Below are 23266 nucleotides of genomic sequence, written 5' to 3'. Positions count from 1 at the left end.
TTTGTATTAACAAAAATTTGTAAAAATTAATAAGAATGGAACTTATGTCTGCCTAAATTCTATATAGATTATTATAAACTATGATTCAGATACAATACCTTTTGTCAAATTTATATATCTAAATGAATAGTTAAAAAATAAATAAACGATTATTATTAAATGGAATATATTTTACGTAAATACGATGAAAAATCGAATCGTTGAGAAGTCTTTGAATATCTTTCTAAAACCGTAGAAAATATGATATGCTCTTTGAAGACACCATAATTATCGACTCACAATATCGTCGTAGTTGGGAGGAGAATGGAAATGTCCTTCAGTAATTGGTGAATGTGATCCTGCTCTCATTCCATCATCAGCTACAGCATCATCGTCAATGGCACGATCTCCACCAATCTGTCTAGGTACCTTTCGTGTAGGTTTTGCCATGGAATAATCCTCTTTAAATAGGGCATCATCTTCCGAAGGTCTGTGCTCCCTAAAGAAAGCGTTGGATCTACCACCTGAAGGAACAGGACTAGCTAATAGTTTGTCGAGGTTATTGAACCTTAAATCATCTCCATCCCGTATAGGTGAAGTAGAAGGGCCAGCTAACACCGGGTTCGAACCATCAAGTTGCCCACCTTGACTACTTATGGAAGTTGATCTAGAAAGACTTAATTGTTGAATGGATGATAAATCGGGTTCATAAGATGCCAAGAGATCCGGCGAGCCAATGGGGGAAGCAGGCACAGATATTGCTTCTTCGAACGCAGGTGGTGGTGCCAATAACATTGCCTCATTAAGGGGTTCAAATTCACTCGTAGCCATATCGTAAGTTGGCAATTCCATATTACCACTATTACAAAGTTCCGAAACTAGAAAGATAGGTGTATCAATTAACACTTCGTAGTGCCTTAATTTCCCCGGTATAGCTAAATCTGGTTTACTGATTCGTAACATGATCTCTAATTTATGCTTGCAATGAATATTACTGAAATGGAGACTGTCCAAATATAGTCCACGTTTAGGTCTATTTAGTTTCGTATGATGTTTCACATTCGTACCAGAGTTTGTCCTGAATCTAGTTTCACGAAATCTTGGATTGATATTTTCATGTTGATTATGTTCTCCATCTTCTTGACTATTCTTCTTCGTAGAACTGAAAGAACTTTTATGCCCAGATAGGAAACTAATTACGCTTGATCGATGGTGGTCATCTGCTGCAGTTCGGTCAAAAGTTGGTACATTAGTGTATATGTCGATACCATATGGCGGAGTCACCTTAGCAGATTTTCTAGCAAGGTCTGCATACTTGGGAAATTCTAGTTTGGTCTCAATTATAATCGGCTCAGTAATTCCAACTTTCTTCTCCTCCTCATTTTTCGAATGAACAGATCCTGTATCAATGGTACTATAAGATAATAGGTTATCGTCATAACAATTCTCAACAATTTCTTCTCTCATTGCTCTAGCACCTTTCTCTTTGGTCCTTATTTCAAGCAGATTCAAATTTCTTTCTTTCCTTCGCTTCGATGCGAAATCCAAGTAGTATGGATTATATGGATCTTTTGCAACTGGGTCAACTTGATCATATTCAAATTCATAATTCTTACTGACAAATGTAATCTTTTCGGTGATACTAACACGGATCCTTTTCACACAAATATTTTTAACCATTGGCGCCAACTTTATCTTGATTGGTATCTCATTATTAAGTGGAACATATTTCTGACTAAATGAAATTTCATATGCCAAAGAGTCTGTCCATACTCTATTAATAAAAATAGGTTTATTAGCAGTAGAAATTGAAATGGGAGGTGGCGTTCTTATAATATGAATTGGATATTCAGATAATAGTTCATTCGTAACATCTTTATCCTCATTTTTAGATGATTGGTTTTGAATATGTAGATGGTTTTTAACTTTCTTGAAAAGGCCCTTACTTACATATTTATGAGATTGAGTGCTCTCCATTTCTGTTACATTCAACGATGATGCAGATGAAGATACTTGCAATTTATCTGAATTATTATGTCGGCCTCTGTTGTTTTGGTTCACTCTATTTTTGAATTTAGTTCCTACTCTAATTTTGTAGCTGACTCTTGCCGAAGGTAAATAGATTGATTCAGGAACATCATTAGAAAATAGCACTGGTAGGACAAATATGTAATCGCCAGGTTTAAATCGATTGCGGCTCGTAGCTTTTATAGAATTCATAAAACTTTTTCTAGATTTTGTTTTATCAAGGTATACTCGTTTATCAACGGGCATATTCTTAAAAACTTCATTTTCCCTCAATATTGAATTATTTTCAATGATTTGTTCAGTCGAGGAAACGTGTGGTGGAATATATAAGTTAAAATTTGCTTGATTTAAGGACCACCTCGTTGCCCCTAAGGTATAAAATTCTTCATTGAACGTTTTGGTGGGTGGGACGCCGTTATTCCAAAATATTTTAACCCTTGAGCATAGCTCGACTTCGATATCAGAGAGTGCAGTTTCTTTGTTCAAAGAAATAATCACCGCTATTCTAAGCGCAACCATGGAATTATCCATCTCTAAAGAGGACGGTGAGGATGAGCGTGGTTCATCTGCATCAAGTGGTACTCTACTCCCATTTACTTCAGAGTCTCCTCCAAGTGCAGTTCCCGTGTGTATCTCACTTAACTGTTCAGCTGTAACATCGTCAGCATTATGTAAAGATTCATGTCTTGAAGGACCAGTACCATTGCTGTTCGTATTTCTTCCATGGCTATCTCCAGTAGAAAGATCTATTCCTTCGATCAACAAAATATCATCCTCTTCATCTTGAAGTCCATTTAACCTGGCAAGATACTCATCATCATTAGAGGATATTGTTGGTAGAAAAACATTGTCTCCACTTGTTGCAATATACATTTTGAAAAACTCATCTCTTTTGGTGGCGAGTTCTTTTGGATTTAAGAAACCCCAATTGTTTAGATACTCCTTTAAAAATTGTTTGTTATTGAATTTAATAGACGCAGTACTCCTCTTGTTACTACTTAAATTATCAGCAGAACTATTATCCGTTACAGAACTGCATGTTTCGTTTGTAGATGGGGGAGAAGAGGTGATATCCGTTAAGTGTCCATTAGTTAATATATTTCTTGGGATTGTTGAGTTTGTCGTATTATTCCAGGTATCTCCATCTGCCCTATTATCCGATGAGCATGGAGGTACTGCATGGTTTTTATTTCTCTGTTGTATATCGTTGTGTATACAGACCGTATTATTTGTAGGGATTGCGTCGGTAGTACTTTTTCTCGATATATGGCCAACATTACTTAACGAAGTTGCAGTAGTTGCACTATTAGAGGTGGTGTCACTAGTTTTGTTATCATCATATGCATGGCTGTGGTTTAAAAAATTAAATAATGATCCCTTTACTGTAGAAGATCTCCTTCTGTCAGTTTTTGCATGATGTGGCATAGTTCTCTTAGTTGGAGAAGGCGTCTTTTGCCTTGAGTTGTTCCTGATATAATCACTGCTAGCCGAGGTGCTACTCACTTTGGGTGCATTGTGATTATTTTTATGTTGGTCGTAATCATACGTTATCCTTTGACTTATAAACGGCATGGTTTGTGTAGGTTAGTAGCTTAAGGTTACGGGCACTCTAATCTCGTTTTTCAGAAGATTCGGATTTACAAATTTCTCAAAGACTCAAGAAGGGAGAAGCAGGTAGCAATTTACAGACAGATTGAAACCAGTTTCTCGCTATGGTTTAGTTTTATTAGCACGATATTTTCTGTATCAACCTCGATGGGATAGTAGACCTCAATTGCTAAGTTTAAATTAGTCAAGCAGATAGATCAGAATTTGCCGTTAAATGGGATGTTTGATTATTCAAAATTGTCGCTAACTATCAACTACCTTTTTCTATGTTGTCCTGTCTTTTTCAGTTCAAGAGCAGTTTATGTTTAATGTTAGGTACCTATATGGAGTGTAAGCCAGGTACAAGAAACACTGAAACTTATAATGGAAATCGGATAAATCCCAAATTCCAAATTTCAATGAAACTGTGTTTGACTCCTCTAGTATGACTTAACTAATAACAGCAGCTTCACGGACTTGTCTTCGGACGGTACGTACGTACGTAATTGCTTCGCTCAAGATCAAAACAAGAAACTGCGTAATATTCCAGTTAGCTTGCGCCCGCGCCTTTCAATTCCGCTGACATTAATTTATTCCACGGAAAAACTTGATCTTGCTTAAAAAAAAAAACTCATACGGAAGTTTTCGATTTCGGTTTTTCCCCAGGATTTTTATGGTAAAGTATGTATCTATGTGAGATGCTGTTAAGAAATCTGAATGATTTAGCGGTCCTCCCATACGTACGTATGTGAGTCTATTATATACTCTACTGAGTGGTTTCCCGTTCCAAAAAATATGAAGAAATGTCGAACATTACGTACATTACTTGTCATAAACGTTCCTGAACAAATAACCTCGTAATGTTCTGATTGCCCGTACTATTTTTATAGTAAAGGTTCGATTCCGATGTATAGTCCGACTTTCTCGAAATATAAAAATTTTGTGGGCTATTTCTAGCTAAAGTAAGTCAAGATTTCTATTTTACTGTTTACTGGCTTCCTTATTGTATAAGCATATCTTAAATATATAGTGTGTAAATGTGAACTTCTCTTTACAGACTACCTATATCTGCATCCTCTCCATCCTATTCAAAGAATTCATATAGTGGGACCTTTAATCATTAATCGTCACACTTAATGTCTAGATTACTGCTGAACTTACTTGAGGGATGTCTTGAGGTTTGACTAGGCGGATCGCGCGACGCAAAATGAGCCCTGTACATTGCCAGTAACGTCAGGTATGCTCTCTAAGAGCCCCACGAAAATTAGTGAACCATTCGAACTTCCAATTCAAGGTGCAGACACAAACACACTTAGTGTTTTAGAAAAGCAGCTTAATTGCAGATATAACATTTCTGATCGAATGCTAATACTATATAGGTTTTAAAGTCAATGTATCTCAAACGCGATGATCTCTTTCTAAAGAGTTCTGTCTTCAATGATTTCCGAATGCCTTCTTTTACATAACATGTTCTTTCCCAACCAACAGCTATGCTCAAGGATGGTTTCTAACAAGGAACAAATTCTTTTGAACCTCAGCCATAACAAATAGCTATCTTTATCGTTAAGGTTTTCCCGATTGGTATACCGACACAAAGGTTTTTTTCCTTGGTCGAAATTACTTTGCCCGATTATCTTCTTAAGACAATGTCTACACAGATATTAATTTGCACAAATCCTAGCATATAGAATATATCTAAGCAGTATGGGGATCATGCTCAGGAAAGAATTGGGTAAAGGTCCAGTAGGACGTTTCAAGTGTTATCAATCCAAATGAAAATGGAACGTAACCTTACGTTAGTTGATGTCACAGTTTGAAAAGTTGAATCTTTTTCCCATGCCGTAACCTTGCCATTCTATATCTATTGTTGTAAAAAATTCTACTTTAAATGAACAGCAGGCTCACTTACAGTGGTTGTGTTTTTGGATTAGGCATATAACTGTCATCCACATGTTAAGGATATAACATAGACGAAACTACTTCAGGAATCGAAAAATTCATAAAATGGCACTGGAGAAAAAGTATTTAGACCTACTATAAGTGTTAAAATCATTGCATAATAAAAAAGCTTTTAATTAACTTTGAATAAGTACTGCCATGATAGATCCTAGAAATCCGTATGAATAACTATAAGAGAAACATACCATGATGTCGAGAATGGAATTCATATAAGAAGATAGAAGAGCTCAGCAAATTCTCAAATCGCTTTCAGTTATTAATGGAGAAAAAAAACTCAACTACATTTGAACGCCCTTCTTATAGCAATTACGTTATCTAAAATTCTGGCAAAGGTGAAAAAAAAATATTATTATAGGCAGTTTCGGTGAGCTGCCATCTGAGCGTGGGCAGAATTTGTCACAAGAGGCAATAATATACTAGATAACTTTGTTACGTTTGAATTACGATGTGTTGAAGGTATATGGTTTGATAAACCGCTTAGTTATGGTTACTGCCAATTCCTATGGTATGCTAATATCTGGTCAAAGGTAGCAAATGTAGAAACGTTTTCGAGAACGTTGGGAAAAAACAAGAACGTTAAGAAGGGATATTAATTTTAGTGAGACAGCAATATAATTAATAGGTCACCGAATATCAGTTCCAGAAAGGCGTTTCGGCACGAAATTGCGCCAGTGATTAGAAATAATGTGGAGTGCACATTCAAATATATATATATTGGGTCCTACATTCTGACAGCTGAAGATATAAACCATCCTGGCAAAGTTTTCACAATCAAGAAACTGGTGCACACAATCAAAACTTTTAGCCTATCAAAAGAGCTTCTACCAGACTTAGCTCTAGTTGTCCCAAGTCACTTTAGTTACTAAACAAAACCATTAGAGAAGGTAAGAAGGAGGATGAGTATCGTATATTTTTCTGGTATAAAATTTGCGTATAATGTTCAATATCTTAATGTAGCTGGTTAAGTTGGTTCGTTAAAGTCTTAATCCTTTTCAAATGAGCACCATATGTGTATTCTTTTCTTGATGTACCTATGTTATTATTTAAGGAGAGGAAATGTTAGCGCCAATGGTAGAGAGTAGTTGGAATACGTATGCCTGGGATATTTAATTCATTTAAGGAAAGCCACGACAAACCAATTAATTATTATTATTATTGCATTCCTGTTCAAACTGTCTAATCATTTCAATGTATTATCTGCCTCCATGGCAATATCCACTTAGAATATCGGTAAAAAGAACTTGGACAAAGGGTAGGAGGATCTATTAACAGAAAATGGAAAAAGTCGAGACAATTTTAAAATACCATAGTTTGCTGCGCAAATGGTTGGCGGTATGTTGAAAAGGGTTCAAGGTCACTCAATATGCTCGACGGTATACTGAAGTGTTTTAGTGTCTAACAATGATAACGATAATAATAAAAGAATCGAGAGCTAATTGCAGTTTGGTAAGCTCGTTCGACGCTCTTGATGAAAGTAATTGCATGTAACCTATGTTTTAAGGTTGACATTACCGACACGATATTGATATAGCATGAAGAGAAATAAATTTATTAGAAACTCTCAGATGGGTAGCGACTCGCACCAAGTACCTTTTAGCAGGGCATTTTTTGGTGAGGAAGGAATTTGTAAACCAAGTGTTTTTAAACCCTCTATTAACAGATTTGTATTCAACTGTAGCACACATATAATCACCTCATCTGGAGAAAAAATTCACATTGTAACAATTGCATCTATAAAAATGGGATGATGCCCGGCACAATACCTCAAAGTTCTTGGATCATCAAACTGAGACGAACTGAAAAGAAAATCGCTAACCTTCAAATGGTAACTATATTCCTGGAGGACCTTAATCCATTCCCTACCATCTTTAATCTTTTAATAGCTTAGTTGGTGGTCAGGCTGAGGAGACTGACCATATTTCTGAAATACATGGGCATTAGGAACCTCTGCCTTCAGTTCCTTACATTCAGATAATTAATATGGGCTTGACAAATGGAACACATGGGTTTCTTGGCATTCTTATATGTTTTTCTAGCAACTAACGCAACATCGGGAACTGTAAGAGAGATAGATGATTTAAACGTTTCCTGTTCTTCCAAGAAAGTGATTACATCTGCGGAGGATATAGCCGCACTTCTGCCAATCGAATCACGGACCTTTTCTTCAATGGGCAGAGAAGTGATTACCAATAGAAAAACAGCTAGCCTATCAACCATTTGAATCAAGTTTTCGTTGTCAATGTCGGAGGGCCTAAGAACAGTAGTAGCAGTATCCTCAGCCCAAGATCTCTTTTCGGCCAAGGATTTGGTTTTCATGTCAAAGATGTTCTTAAATCTTGCCGAACCATATTAATTGTGGTGACAGAGTATTTGTTCTAAACCACTTCAATAATCCTGTTGAGGAACGGTTTGTGACAGCACACTTGAAGTAATAACCTACTTCTAGTTTAACAGCACCAGTAACAGGGCTGAATCAAAAGAGTTGAAGAGAGTGAACTTGTCAAAATCTGACAGTCCAGTTACAGTAGGAACAGCATCGAGTGAACCATTGTTTTCCATAAAGTGTAACCAGTATGGACTGGTCATAAAACCTTTTGTTTGATTAAGCAAAACCATGCAGAATAATCAGAGGAACCAGTAATTTTGAATTAGCGCTGGAAACGGCAGGGCTCATAACCTATTGCGGTAAGGTCTGAGTATTAAGAGTTGAATCAGGCATTGAGCGTTCCATGTCAATGTTTTATAAGACTTCTCGTTGATTATATAGTCTACATAATATACAGTAAATAAAATTATGGAAAGGACAATTCTACAACTGAGATGAAGATTTTGGTTGTTGTTTTTCTTTTTTCCCTTGTTGAGCCAGGTTGCCTACATCAACAGACGTATTGGGAACAATAAAGGAAGACATCGAGTATAGAGAGAGTCAATGTAAATATTATTCCTTAGTTTCTTTTCTCTAATACATAATGTATACACTAACAATAAGCGATAGTTATAAGTGTTTATAATGAACAAACACTATATACTCATCTCTTCTCGACGCTAAGCGCGCTAGGAGTAAGATAAATGGCGGTGATGTACGGATTTACATAGTCATAATGGTAGACCGTTGGCTTACACCAGATAGACCATTAAGCATGGCCTAACACTAACTTAGGGAAAAAAACGTTTTCTATGCATAAACCACGCCCATGTCCATGCGTCAACAGAAACTTAGATACAACTGAGTGTCGTATCCTTAACGCTAAGTTAAGATATCATTCCTCCATGTGAGAAGCGTTCAATATACATGAAGCAATCAGGAATTTCTCAAGATTTCTAAACTACTACACTCCGTACACCACTGTTAATAAAATTAGAAGGAGAGAAATAAAAACTCTTGGTTACCGACGTAGCAATTTATGTATAGTATAGATATTTTCGGAATTTAGTTGAACCTATAAACTTTATATAAGTAATATTTTCGTTAATATTATTTTTATTTTTTACCCGGTATCTTGTTTATAAAAACTGTGTAATGTTATTTTTGAAAAAGTTGTTGAGCCACGTTTGTTAGACCATGCTTAATGGTCCGTCTGGTGTAAGCCAACGGTCTGCCATTATGTCTGTCTAAATCCGTACACCATCAAGTCCATCTTACTCATGCCGCACCTCGCCTCGAGAAAAGATGAAGATAAAAGTGTTTATACATTACAAACACTTATAACTAACACTTAAAGTTAGTATTGTATAATAGTATATATTGTGTATAAGATATAAGAAACTAAGGAATAATATTTACATTGACTCTCTCTATACTCGATGTCTTCCCCTATTGTTCCCAATCCGTCTGTTGATATAGGCAACCTGGCTCAACAGGTTATGAGCCCATCGGTTTCAGGTCCTAATGCCCTTACAATCAAGTTAACAGACGCTTCTAACTATCAAAGGTGGTTCAACAAGTTAACCAACAAAGTTCTTACCACCAGTGTTTATTGGTTTGAATATCTCCAAAATGGAGGAGTCGTTGACAATATTCAAGCTTTTGCCAATCTCTCATCAGCTCAACGCATTACTGTAGCAAGCTGTTTTAATGTAGCATTAATTATGTTGATCAGAAACTCCTGTTCTGGTACTGCTCAGATTGAAGTTAGTCACTACTTCGAAAATTCAGATGACGAAAATGCTATTGAGCTATTACAGTGGCTAAAAGCAAAATTCTCTTGTCCAACCGTTTCCATGCTTGTCGAAAATTTTTCGAACACATCAAATATGATTAATACGGCTCCAATTGAAAAAAGAGACTGGGCCGTTAAGCTATCCTCCATCATTCTCACTGATGCTACCGAGGATGAAACCTCTTATTCTACTTTGCCCAACAATCCCACTTTCCACTCATACCGGAAAAAGATGCTTGATCGTCTTGCTGCATCATTGATGGTCTCTATCTCACCATCTATTAAAGAAAAGATCCTAGATCGCTATGGCGACGATTTCTCCATCTCTACTAACCAAGTTACTAAGTTACTGGAGCGTAAAGCACCCAACTCTGGTACTGAGAACAATCAGGTCTTTATTGCTCATGGCAAATACAATGCAAAAAACAAGCACAAAACCTCGAATAGAGAATGTGCAGTTTGCAAGGGCCCACATTCACTCGAAAAACTGTAAAATTTTCAAGTTCGAAATTTCCCCAAGCCCATATTTTCCAAAAAGCAAAGAAGAAAACCCAAATGAATAACTCTCATTATTCAGATGGTATGAATGACTCCTCTTGGATGGCCATCTCCGACTCTGCTACCACAAATTCCAATGCTACTTCTTCGTCCGCACTTTCCTCTAATCACTGGATTTTTGACACCGGTTGTACCAGTCATATGACCCCTCATCGCTCTGCCTTCTCTGAATTCCATACTGATGTCTCTGGGTCCGTCAAGGGTGCTGGTAGTTCAGTTCGGATTAAAGGACACGGTACTGTTAAACTCAATGGTATCACATTGAATAATGTTCTGTATGTTCCTGATCTCCCAGTCAACCTAATTTCTATTAGAAAGGCTACTCAGACCTCCAAGAATCAATTTGTTTTTACCAACGAGAAAGTTGACGTATTCAATGAAAACCACCGTTTAGTCTTAAGTGGTTCCTTGTGTGATGGTTTGTATGTCGTCACTGATGGTACAAATTCTAAAGTAAATAGCAAAATCTATAAATATACAGCTGATTCAATCTCTTCTTCTGTTTATCCGCACGCAGCATTTTCTCTTATTTCTGACCCTCTGGGTCCCTCCTCCATTCCAAACCAAGATGAAGCTATCCAATGGCATTCCCGTCTCGGTCACCCTAGTTTGAGGATTATAATCGTTACGTATCTATTCTCAACTTACCTAAGTTGAAGACTCAGAATCTAACTGTATGTCCGGCTTGCTCCTTAAGCAAGGTTCTCATCTCTAAAGGTGTATCATCGACTCAAGAATACCGCTCTCCCCTTCAGCTTATCCAAGTTGACCTTTGTGGAAATTCTACAGACAATGAATTCAAAGCACGAAGCTAGATCTTAACAATTCGAGGTGCTCATTCTCGTTACTATGCTGTCATCCATTTGAAGAACAAATCAGATGCTGCACAAGCACTAATTGACCGGGATACCGACAACTTCTCGAATAGAGGCGGCTATAAAGTTACCGCAGTTAGATCCGATAATGAAGGGAGTTGTACCATGATCAATTACATATATTCTTTAAGAATAAAGGTATTCAACATCAACTAATTATACCACATCAATTTCCAAGGTGGAGGCGCCGAACACGCACATCGTTCCACACAGGAGAAAGCTCGCCACTTATTGCTTGGTGGTCGAGTCCCTCCTTCACTATGTATAGAAGCTGTTCCTACAACAATTTATCTTTTGAACAGAGCATCATCCGAAGCCGTAAGTTCAGGATTCGTTATTGTCTCTGGTTTGATCTAAACAATCTCCAAGTTTGGTATTAAACATTTGAAAACTGTCGGATATGCTGCTTATACTACATTACCTCAGACATTGAGAGATGATGAATTTGCAGCAATATCTATTAGTGGTGTCATGGGAGGTTACGACTCCGATTACCGAAGTTATAGGATTTTTTACCCTCCATCCAGAAAAATCATTGTTTGTTGTCAAGTTAAATTTGGTGAATCCATTTTTCAGTAGAAAAGACAAAAGCAGTTGAGTTATCTCATGATTTTGCCACTTGCACCATTTCAGGAGTACCACGTTATCCTCAATCTGGTAGCTCTATATTTGCTCCCGGAAGTATGAACTTTCCCAAACCATCTATCCCCGCAACAGACGTTAGTTGTGTTGATATTACTGGTAATCCCTCATCATCATCTACGGCTTAACATAGAGAGAGTCAATGTAAATATTATTTCTTAGTTTATTATATCTACGTAATACATAATATATAACACTATCCATGCATAACGATAAGTGTTGGTTAAAATTTTTTGTTCATTTTAAACACTTTTGTACTCACCTTTTCTCGAACCAAAGCGCGCCATGTGCTAGATGAATGTCGGTGGTGTACGGAGTTCAATGAGTTGTAAAGACAAGTCGCTGAGTTACACCAGATAGACCATTAATCATGATGTAAAAGTGGATACTCCTCCTTTGTTTCATATTATTGCCTTCCACTTTTCCGTGGTGAGCCTCCATATATTGTGAACTTCACAAATCGATAGTATTCGGAACATTATTTGAGCGTAATATATGAGAGGTTACACTTTACTCAAAAAATACATAGTTGCGCTGTTTGGAGCTTCAATATTTAACTTCTTTACGACAGATCCTACGCGGTTTAAAGCAGCTACGTACGTAGCGTTACAAGTAGGTTTAGGAAGTGTCCTTGAACGTTTTGAAGTATGAATATATCCGTATGAGCTCCAATAAGGATATATGAAGTCAAACGAACTCAGATAATATAAGAACAGGCAAGTAAATAGAAATAAATTAAAAAAAAACTGGTCCGTAATGTTCCAAATCATATCTGTAAAATAAATAAGATACATGCTAATATATAGTCTATTAATACACAGGAAGGAAGTAACTGACTATATGACTCCAATTTTGTGTTTAGCCTTCTTTTGCTTTTCCTTTTCCTTTTCACCAAGAATCAATTCTTCAAAGACCCTTGCTTCCTCTGCTTCTTCTGGCGATCTTTTGGCGCTGGCAAATTTCTCTGCTATATATAGCATAGCTTTAGCTTTAGCGATACGAACCTTGGAAGATACATTTTTGTCTTGTAAAACTTTATTACATATTTCTTTTAATTTTTGTTGTAATTCAAATTTCGACATTTCCCACATCATCCCTAGGGCTTTGCCTGCTATCATATTTTCGAATTTGGCCCTTTCATATTGGTCCAATTCTTCTGGATTAACCTTGTTCATTTCTTCCATGGCTTTTTGAGTTTCTATCCCAGTAGATAATAAATTATATGCAGATTTAACTGTTCTTGCGTTCTCCCTTGTACCTGTAAAAATTTTCGAGAACCCGTATGTCTTCTTAGAGATAATAAAATTATTTGCCTTAGTCTTATAAACTTTAGCAATTAAATACAATAATTCAAGACCAAAACTTTCTAGCTTTAAATCTTCAATCTCTTGGTCCAATTTTCTATTAAATTGATCCAAATGGTTTTCTTTAACAGCAATGAGGTATTCGTCTAATTTGGTGGTCAATTTGGAAGCTAATTCATCTACTTGTTTGGCCATTTCTTCTCGTCTTTTCTTTTCCAATTCCATCATCCTAGAACGTTGTTCCTTAGTTAGTTTGTCTGCCTTTCTATTCGAAGCAGCTTTTCCATCATGCTTAACCATCCCTGAATCAGCAGGGTTACCAGCAGAATCCTTTTCATTGCTTTCCTTTGGATTTCCATTTTCATCGAACATTTCAGACGCATCAGTGAATTCCTTAATCAATGAAAATTCCCCGATCCAGTCCTTAAAACCGTCACCACCGAAAATGGCAGTGAAATATTCGCCTGCATCTTCAAAACCTTGTTTGGGAACTGCGTCGTCTTTACCGAATTCGTCATATCTCGATCTCAAGCCTGGATCACTCAAAACTTGGTAGGCTTCACCAACAGCTTGAAACTTAGCTTGAGCATCAGGATCATCAGGATGCTTATCTGGATGAGTTTGCATAGCCTTTCTACGGTATGCCTTCTTAATTTCTGTTGGAGTGGCATCAGGTTCTACGCCTAGGATATCGTAATATTCAGTATCTTTAACCATCTTTTTTCAATTTGTTAGAGCTATATTACAAATTGTTACTACTATAGCCCAGTGAGTTATGTAGGAATTGTAGGAGTTTCTGAATATAACGTCCACTCTTAATCATAGTATCTTTAAAAGATTCCTAGATGGAGAATTCCCCGTATGCTATTTACGTAACATTTGAGCTGAAATTATAATAGTTTAGTTTTTCTTGAACGTAACAGTGAATTCAATTTGAAAAACAGGCGAAGCGTCGCCCTGAACGCAGCGGAATCGTAAACAATGATTCGACATGTATAGATTTCGAGATCTGGTAACAGCGGCATATTCAAACTTCCTTCAAGTAAGTGAATATGCATTTTTTTCTTCAACGAACATCTCCTCAGGAATTATTATGCACAGATTACTTCAATGAATACGCAACCATCCTAACAACAAGTGAAAGGCAAGAGATGAGGATGGAAAAGGAATCAGGATAGGAAAAGAATAATTTAGAAAAGTAATTTAATTTATATAAAACTTCTTTTTAGAATGTTCGTAGAAATGGTGCCATTGTTGTCAAATATTTTTTTCATTTCTTGAACGTCTTTCAGTAATCATGTATAATTACCGGTCCAATATTATTGTGTCTTTGCCTCTAAACTCCTCGATATCAGATGCCCATACCATAGAGGGTAAGTAAGGATGTATTTTCTCTTCAGCAACCTAATTAAATGTTATTGACAGAAAGGAAAAAGATGGAAAAGAAAGTAGTAGTGTCAAAAGTATAGATGCACAATATCTACATATTTTGTCTTATGTTCTTCTGGTTGTTGAAGCTACATATAATACTACATATTTATTTAATATTTATTAGATATAATTTACTTCTTACTGATAGTTCGGGGTTATCCATTATTACGTTCAGGTATAATACATGTAAGTCTAGTATAATAGGTTCGATTATATAATAGGCAGCTAGGATAACAATGGGATATGATGAATACCTAAAGGGTTCTAAGATTGATAACGTTCTCTGAAGTAGTTTCAGTAGCAAGGTTCTCATCAGAAGTTCTTGAAAGGAGCGTCAAGCTCGGTGTGTCGCATATGCGGGTAAGCGGAATGTCTCATTATGCCGGTATTACACTTTATTATGATCCTCGCTATACTTGATCAGGGTATAACTAGTATTCAGCTAATGCTACCCCATCCTTAAGTCTGTTAACTTAGGTATGGTTTAGACCAACTAAATCAACCTTACCTTATTCTGTTCCCAGAACTTTTACGACATAGCACGCCCTCGGAGTTTTTTCTACAATCATATTCGTTGGCATTAAAATGTGACGCCAAATCGTACACATGTGGTCGGTGACGAGTAACAGAATGAAAGGTATCCAAAACAAGGAACCATTGTTGAAAAGCAACAAAACAACTGTATATTAAAGTATCATCGATTAGTACACATTATTTGTATACAAAAACGGAAGAGAACTTAGAACTTTTATTATATTAAAAATCACCTTTACTTTTTACAACCAGTTATCATTGCCTTAATTAAAAGCCAAAATAATATATATCTAGAAGTCAAGACAAACTCTACTAAAAATACCGGTTAAAACAAAACAAAATATATATTTCGTCAAGCTTATTACTTTTGTCAATAACTAAACCAAAATGTCTACCGAAGAAAATTCGTTAAAAGAAATGTTAGCAAAACTTGTTGAACAGATGGCTAAGAATGACCAGAGAATGGCGGCTATGGAAGAATCATTTTCCTCATTGAATAAAGATAATTCAAAGTTGAAGCATGATGACACCGTAGAATTACATGCATTAGAAGAAGCATCTACTGCGTTTTCAAAAAGAACAACAAGCTGAAGTGAAACTAACCCAACAAGTAAACCAGGATTTTGAACAAAATCAAGTAAAGTGAAGATCTAAAAGAAGGTATCGAAAATATTGCGGCTGCCGAGAAGAATGATGCAGTTAATACACAACAAGAGTTAAATAATGCAGCTTCGATGTTTACTGACCTTTCAGATAAGTTCGAAAAATTTAGGCTTGCACAAGTTCAGTTTTGGTGAACAAGTTAAGAATGAAATTGTACAGATTAAACAACAATCAAACAACAATAAGATGGGATCTTCTCCAGATATTAATTCCAAAATCGAAGAGGTTGAGAAATTTGTTCCAGATTCAATTATCAAACGAGGTGACTCAAGATTATTAGCTTGTATCAAGAACTTCTCCGACGTCAATCTTGGTAATATCAATCCAGATATGTTAATTTCAACAGGTTCAGGTATTGATGTTACTCAACAGTTACTAAAGATTCAATCTTTACTATTGTCCAAACAAATTGCGTTTAAAGATTGGGTTTTTTTCCTTAATAACCGCTGCTTTGGGATTGCTGCTCGTGCGCCGAAAGACGAACGTGATCGTCTAATGGATTGGGCTAATTGTGTTATTTCCCTTTGTAAACATGTTGAATTTTACAAAAATCCATGGAAATAAATTTGAAGCTCTCAAAAAATCCAAGTACGTGCCTGGCACTTCTTTATACAAGTATTTACTTTCGATTATCCATCAATCTATGGAAATCAAAGGTATTTCTACTTTTCCTGTGGTCCATGCCTTATTTTAATCAAACTTTGAAACCATTAATATCGCAAATCAATCCTTATATCCACACAAATATTGATTCGTTGATTCAGTATTTGAACGATCATGTTAACCGTGATTTCGCACCCCAAACGAATAACACTCCTACTGTTCCCATCCTCCAAATTCAAAAGAGAAGGCTTAACAACCAACTCTTACTACTGCAAAAATTGTTCCTGTTCATATTGTGAACGTAACAAGAAATCTACCACAGGGAAGGTTGGATATTGTGTTAAGTGTGAATGTTGACATGCTCGGCAGAGAAGGCCCGTTATCAAAGAACAAAACAAGATATGGCTGGAACAAGAAAATTCCGTGTCAACCAATTAGATATTGAATTTGATTCAGACTCTTCTGATGATGTTATCGATGAATTCCATGAGGAGTTCTCCGATGAAACACAACCTGTAACTCCTACAACTATTACTAAGTCCATCGACGAAAGAGAGAACGATCAAGATATTGTAACCGCTAATCTGGTTTTTAATGAAGTCAATGCGAGGCAAGAATCACAATAAAATCCCAACACTAATCCCTGACTCAAGAGCAGATGACAATTTCACATATATCTCACTGTGGAAACCATATCCATATGTTGATATTTCAGGAATCAAATTTACTCCACTTCAGACAAAAGCATGCTCTCCGACTTCAGTATCTCCTGCCGTTGGAATATCCAGAATTATAACAACTAAAACAGAACTCCAAATCATTTACCACAAACATTCATTCACCACATGGTGTTACCTTATTCCACGTGATCGATTTAACATCATTATTAGAAAACCACTACTGCGTCGCCTTCAATACAGATCAACTGAAACTGCTGAAATGATAACTATACATAACATTGACATTAATTTAAACCAAATTGAATACATTACAACAAAACAATCAATATATACCATTGCAAAGTTGAAAAATATTCAATGGTTTCAAGGTCTCGTTGAATAGTGCATGAACAACAGGAAACGTGGATATACCTCTGATGTCCATTGAGCCGTGGACAATTGATAATAAGTAGGAATATAATGACATATCTTGAAAATATTTCGAGTTCTTGAGTTTCTCAAACTTCGTAGAGTTAATTTTGTAAAACTCGACATGTCTACATAAGGATGTGAAACTATTAGTCCAGTCCATCAAATGATCACGTTCATCTTCGAGAGCACGAGCAGCAATTCCAAAACACCAATTGTTAAGGAAAATCCCCAATCTTAAAAGCCACCTGTTTGGAAAGTAAAATTGATTGTATTTTCAACAATTGAGGAGTGACATCAATACCAGGACCTGTTGTAATCAACATATCTGAGTTGACGGTACCGGCATTTACTTCGAAGAAGTTTTTGGTGGGAGCTAATAATCTTCGATCACCACTTTTAATAATCAAATCTGGAACAACTTTCTCGATTTCATCTGCCTTCGAGTTAATATATAATGGATTCCTTTTTTTACTCTCAGAATTGTTATCCTTCAGTAGTAAAATTTTATTCTTAACATTTTCACCGAATTGTACTTGCGCAAGTTTAAACTTTTCGAACTTATCGACAAAATCAGTGAATGCGGATGCAGCGTTGTTCCATTCTTGTTGAGTATTAATTTCAGCATTCTTTTCACTAGCCGCAATTTGTTCCACATTTCTTCTTAAGTCATCAATTTCTTCTTAATTTTGTTCGAAATCGTTGTTTTCGACTTCTTTCAATTAGCGTTCCTGAGGGAATGCAGTAGATGCTTCCTCTAAAGCATGTAGTTTAAAAACATCATCTTTATTCAATTTGGTTACTTCATTGGAAAGACAAGAAATAGCTTCTTGCATTACAGACATTTGCTGAGCAATTTGAGTTAAAGTTTCCTTTGAATAATTTTCTTCAGTTGCCATTTTGGGTTAATAGGAGTTGAGAGGTTAATAGGTATAGTTAATTTAGCAAAGTAATATATTAGTAATGAGTGTACTAAAGGTAATAGTTTGATAAAAGGTAATAAGTGTAATGAGCTTGACAAAATATATATTTTGTATTGTTTTAACCGGTATTTTTAGTGGGGTTTGTCTTGACTTTTAGATTTATAGTTCAAAGGCTCGATGAGGCTTAATATTAATATATATATTATTTTGGCTTTCAATTAAGGCATTGATAACTGGTTGTAAAAAGTAAAGGTAATTTTTAATATAATAAAAGTTCTATATCCTCTTCTGTTATGTATACAAATAATGTGTAATAATTAATAATACTCTAATATATACAGCTGTTTTGTTGCTTTTAAAAGACGTTACCCTAATTTGGATACTTTTCCTTATGTTAATCGTTATCAACGAGATATTTACGATTTGGGATCAGATTCTTAAAGGCAAACCAACACAAAGAATTAGAAATTCTGGGTCCTATAGTGTAGTGGTTATCACTTTCGGTTTTGATCCGGACAACCCCGGTTCGAATCCGGGTAGGACCTCTTTTTACATTATCATCAAAGATATTTTTTGGGTGTGGTTTTTATAATTCTATATTTTTCATAATGACTTTGATCAATCATAATGAGCTAATTCGGTTTACACAGTTTGATGACAAATTGTACTGTAGTTCACCGTCCATAGGGAAAAGAATAACATTAAAGGTATTTAATAAACATAGCATTATTCTTTTACACGGAAAAGAGATTTCTTTTGCTTCTAAAACATCGACATAGTTTTCTTAACGAAATCTATTTTGCCCTATCTTAAATCCATTTCTTAGTCATCATAAGCAGAGTGGAGAAAAGTATTCTAGGAAAGAAGAATAGTAACCAAGAACAACAAGAAAGGAAAAACTATGACCGCTGCCATTGCCCCTACCAGACGTCAAGTGTTGTCACTTTATAAACAATTCATTAAGAACGCCAATCAATTCAATAATTTCAATTTTAGAGAGTATTTCTTAAGAAAATCAAGAGCATCATTCAAACAAAATTCTACAATACAAGATGCTGAAAAACTCTCGAAGCTATACCAAGATGCTAAAAATGATTTAAGTGCGTTAAAGAGACAATCCGTGATATCTCAAATGTATACATTTGATAAACTTGTTGTAGAACCTGTTGATAAGGAAGAAAGGAAGGATATTAATAAGCATTAATGAATGAAAATCACTATTCGCTTGAGTGGAATAAATTCTATTAACAATAGAGGTATCTGGGTGTGGGAACCTCGTTGTATATTGGTGAAGATTAACAATTGAAAAAGATATTGCCGCTACAAGATGTTCGTATATTACCATCCTCTGTATATTCCTCTCCATATAGTGTAAAATAAATAAGTAGATAAAATTTGAAGTTATAGAGATGAATTTTAAGTTTAACAAATAAATCTGTCGCTACACGGCTGTTTTACTTTGACAAACTGAAAACAACTAATTTTAAAGTCTATTGTGCCGATGTCTTGTCACCTACATAATATGAAATCATTTTAATCGAACAGCAGAGGTTGAAATGATTAGGAATTAGGTTTGGAAAGGCCTTTTAGGAATTAGCATCACATATGCATGGATCGCATTAGATTGTGTCCCATCGATGGGTAAAGTTCTGTTATATCATGAGTAATTACTATTGTTTTATCTTACCGCGGTACCTCTTCCAAATTATTAATGTACATATTTATTTATCAAGGAAAAGTAGTGTAACGTTCGTAACGTACGGCTTTTGAAATTTTTTCCAGAATATCGAAAAAAAAATATGGCATGTAAAACCTACAAAAATTATATAAAAGGTAAATACGCAAGCAAAAAATATTCAATCTATATTCTTTGTTGTTAGTCCCTGTTAACTTGTTCATTTGTTTGAGAAGTAAAAAACTATTTGAGGGTAAAATGAAAAGAAAAGCTGCTGAAACGTCTAGCTCTTCGGCAAGTAAATCTCAAACATTAGAAGATGACAAAGTTGAAAGTTTGTTTAATCCCAAGATTTGGGACCCCAAATATCAACAAGAGTTAAGAGATGAGATTGCTAGCTCTAAACCCTTTAACTGGGGATCAATTCCAAATCTAGTTGATGAAAATTTATTAAGAGCTGTCCGTAAAGAAATTGAAACAGAAATTCAATTTTCAAAAAAAGAAACTGATATTTATAAAGTAAATCAAAGTGGTGATCTAGCCAATTTATCTAAATTAGATTGGAATGATCTATCAAGACTACCAAATCTTTTTAAACTACGTGAAATTTTATATTCTGAAAAATATAGAAAGTTTTTCTCTTTTATTACTCAATCAGGTGACTTATCTAGTGAAAAGACAGATATGAGTATTAATACTTATACTAAAGGTTGTCATTTAGTTCCTCATGATGATGTCATTGGTTCTAGACGTATTAGTTTTATTTTATATTTACCAGACCCTGATAGAACCTGGAAATCTCATTATGGTGGGGGGTTAAGACTTTATGATACTATAATGCCAAATATTCCGCAAAATGATCCATGTGCCAAATTAGTCCCTCAATTTAATCAAATCGCATTTTTCAAAGTTAACCCAGGGTTTTCATTCCATGATGTAGAAGAAGTGAAGGTTGATAAACATAGACTATCTATTCAAGGCTGGTATCATATACCTCAACCTGGTGAAAAGGCATACATTGTTAATGAAGAAAAAAGCTGGATTCAAAAAAATATTACTGATTTAGTTCCATTAGATCAACACATTTTACAAGATTTTGAATTCCCAAAGGAAGAAAGAGAATTTTTATCTACTTATCAAATTAAACATTTTGAGACTATTCTAAATGAGGAGAAAAGTATCACTGAAAGTTTGTCAATTCCGAAAGAGTTAAAGACAATTCCATTGGAAGATAAATTTTTATCTAAAGAGGAAGTCAAATACCTAAGGAAATATATTTCTGAAGAGCATTTAACTGAAGAAGGTATTACCAAGTTACAGACTCAATTTTCAGAAAATTCCTTTTTAACTATTGAGACATTTTTAAATAATGAAAAATCTGAACTTTTGAAAGAATTAATTAAAATTACAGAATTAGAAAAGGATTGTCCATATGTTAGTAAAGATGTATCTTATCCATGGAAAACTGCTATGCCATCTCATAAACGTAAATATCTTTATATTGATGGTAAAAAATTTCAAAAATTCGAGACAGGTGAAGATTTGATAGCTACAATTAATAATGATGAGTTATCGAATTTCGAAATGGTTAAAGAAATAATATCTTCCAAGAAGACAAGTAATGATGATTATGGGGTTGAAATCGAATTAATTGAACTAAGTTGTTTCTTCAAGAGTTTAATTTTCAAGAAATATTTGTTATTATTGACATCATTATGTTTAGTTAGTGAACAAATTTTAATTAGAAGGTTTAGACCAGGTTTAGATTTCACTTTAGCCAATAAATGTCAATTAAATGTTAAACATTTCAATGAAATATTAGATAATGTATTAGAAGGTACGTTATGTTTAACACCATCTAAAGGATGGGAAAGTGGAGAAGTTGGTGGATATGAAATGTATATGATGGATGATACAAAGGAAAAATTAGAAGATGAAGTCGATATAGAAGCTGAATGGTACAAGAACGATGACGGTGGAGATTCAGTCTTATTAAATTGTAAACCAAGTTGGAATTCCTTCAATTTAGTCCTACGTGATGAAAGTGTTTTAGAATTTGTTAAATATGTTAGTTGGTCAGCTAAATCTAGTAGATGGGATATTAAATTGAAATATGATGTAAAAAGTTTAGAGGAAGATGAAGGAGATGATGAAAATGAAGAAGGTGACGAATAGATAGGGTTACAACTACATATAATAACTTAGTAGTATACTACTTAGAAATACCTGATAGATATAGATATTTTTTCATGTATAATAAATAGAAAGTGAAATAAAAAGAGTAAAGAAAGGAATGATATTAAAAATATTCTCATACTAGATTGTTATTTGCATTTATTTATTTACAAGGAGAATGTATTAGGAACTCTATTGTTGAATATTTCTTGTTGGTAAGGTATTTAGATTCCCGCAAGTTTTAGATATTAGACCAATACTTTGAGCTCTTCTAATTGCTTTTGAAACTCTCCTTTGATTCTTGGCAGATAATCCCGTAACGTCTCTATGTAAAATTTTCCCTGTTGAAGTTAGAAACGGATATAATTTATTTGGACTTGAATATAGATCTAATGGATTGAATTTTTTGTCCAATATATTTGGGTTTATAATTCTTCTGTTGTTATTGATCCCATTCATATTATTTTTCCTAGTATAGTAAAGTCTTGCCATGGAGAAATCGAATGGATCATAAATTGAACCTGGTTGAAACTTCTTTACAAATTTATCATCAATTTGTTTCATGTTATTAATTGCTTTTTTTGTAGAATTGGATCCAATGTCGAGGGAGTTTTTCTGTTGTGGTTTAATTGAGAACCCATTTCTATTATTGTTGGTTAGGGTTTTCGAAGAACTGATAAATCTTCTTGAAAGGATACCAGAAGCTAAAGTTTTCAGGCGTGCGGTGAAGTGTGACATAGAATGAGTATACTATGAGACGATATGAAGGCTATTAAGGGAGTTATTTGTTCTTTTATGTCAAAATAAGCTAACAATTAGGCTTTCACATTAATATCTCAAGATTTAACTTCATGAATTATTATAATACTAGTAAACTAGGTCATAGTCTTAAATAATAGTTTCTGGGACTCCAGGAAAAATTCCAGGATTCCATAAACACGTGACCAAAAAGTTAGTATAAAAAATAGAACTTGTTACCCGGGGGAACTCTGTTTCTGTCCATCCGTGCACCGGCAGTTACTTTTTCGCAGATAACGGATATATATACCATTTTCCATTTGACACAAAATACTCCGAAAGAC

General features: G+C 35.0%; 7 protein-coding genes and 1 non-coding gene across 8 annotated transcripts; 5 read left to right on the top strand and 3 right to left on the bottom strand.

Annotated features, from left to right (window-relative positions):
- Window positions 1–267: 267 nt before the first annotated feature.
- On the bottom strand, window positions 268–3579 carry ECM21 (Ecm21p; the record flags this gene model as incomplete). Its single annotated transcript, XM_003670469.1, has 1 exon — window positions 268–3579. One exon carries the CDS (start codon window positions 3577–3579, stop codon window positions 268–270), a length of 3312 nt encoding a protein of 1103 aa, XP_003670517.1.
- Window positions 3580–12624: 9045 nt separating this feature from the next.
- CAJ1 (Caj1p) lies at window positions 12625–13809 on the bottom strand (the record flags this gene model as incomplete). Its single annotated transcript, XM_003670468.1, has 1 exon — window positions 12625–13809. One exon carries the CDS (start codon window positions 13807–13809, stop codon window positions 12625–12627), a length of 1185 nt encoding a protein of 394 aa, XP_003670516.1.
- Window positions 13810–15780: 1971 nt separating this feature from the next.
- NDAI0E04550 (uncharacterized protein) lies at window positions 15781–16284 on the top strand (the record flags this gene model as incomplete). The annotated part of the gene is made up of 1 exon (XM_003670467.1): window positions 15781–16284. The coding sequence occupies one exon, from the start codon at window positions 15781–15783 to the stop codon at window positions 16282–16284; it is 504 nt and encodes a 167-aa protein (XP_003670515.1).
- A 633-nt stretch (window positions 16285–16917) lies between these two features.
- NDAI0E04540 (uncharacterized protein) lies at window positions 16918–17385 on the top strand (the record flags this gene model as incomplete). The annotated part of the gene is made up of 1 exon (XM_003670466.1): window positions 16918–17385. The coding sequence occupies one exon, from the start codon at window positions 16918–16920 to the stop codon at window positions 17383–17385; it is 468 nt and encodes a 155-aa protein (XP_003670514.1).
- Window positions 17386–18807: 1422 nt separating this feature from the next.
- NDAI0Etrna11Q lies at window positions 18808–18879 on the top strand. The gene has a single exon. It is a non-coding gene; the product is annotated as a tRNA-Gln (tRNA).
- Window positions 18880–19235: 356 nt separating this feature from the next.
- Window positions 19236–19538, top strand: ISD11 (Isd11p; the record flags this gene model as incomplete). The annotated part of the gene is made up of 1 exon (XM_003670465.1): window positions 19236–19538. One exon carries the CDS (start codon window positions 19236–19238, stop codon window positions 19536–19538), a length of 303 nt encoding a protein of 100 aa, XP_003670513.1.
- Window positions 19539–20267: 729 nt separating this feature from the next.
- On the top strand, window positions 20268–22184 carry TPA1 (oxidative DNA demethylase; the record flags this gene model as incomplete). Its single annotated transcript, XM_003670464.1, has 1 exon — window positions 20268–22184. The coding sequence occupies one exon, from the start codon at window positions 20268–20270 to the stop codon at window positions 22182–22184; it is 1917 nt and encodes a 638-aa protein (XP_003670512.1).
- A 192-nt stretch (window positions 22185–22376) lies between these two features.
- RSM18 (mitochondrial 37S ribosomal protein bS18m) lies at window positions 22377–22922 on the bottom strand (the record flags this gene model as incomplete). The annotated part of the gene is made up of 1 exon (XM_003670463.1): window positions 22377–22922. One exon carries the CDS (start codon window positions 22920–22922, stop codon window positions 22377–22379), a length of 546 nt encoding a protein of 181 aa, XP_003670511.1.
- Between the last annotated feature and the right edge of the window lie 344 nt (window positions 22923–23266).

The sequence above is a fragment of the Naumovozyma dairenensis genome, chromosome 5 (genome assembly GCF_000227115.2).
Source record: "Naumovozyma dairenensis CBS 421 chromosome 5, complete genome".
NCBI classification, from domain to species: domain Eukaryota; kingdom Fungi; phylum Ascomycota; class Saccharomycetes; order Saccharomycetales; family Saccharomycetaceae; genus Naumovozyma; species Naumovozyma dairenensis.
The sequence above is the reverse complement of the archived record's forward strand: the minus strand, read 5'-3'. Positions and strand labels throughout refer to the sequence as shown.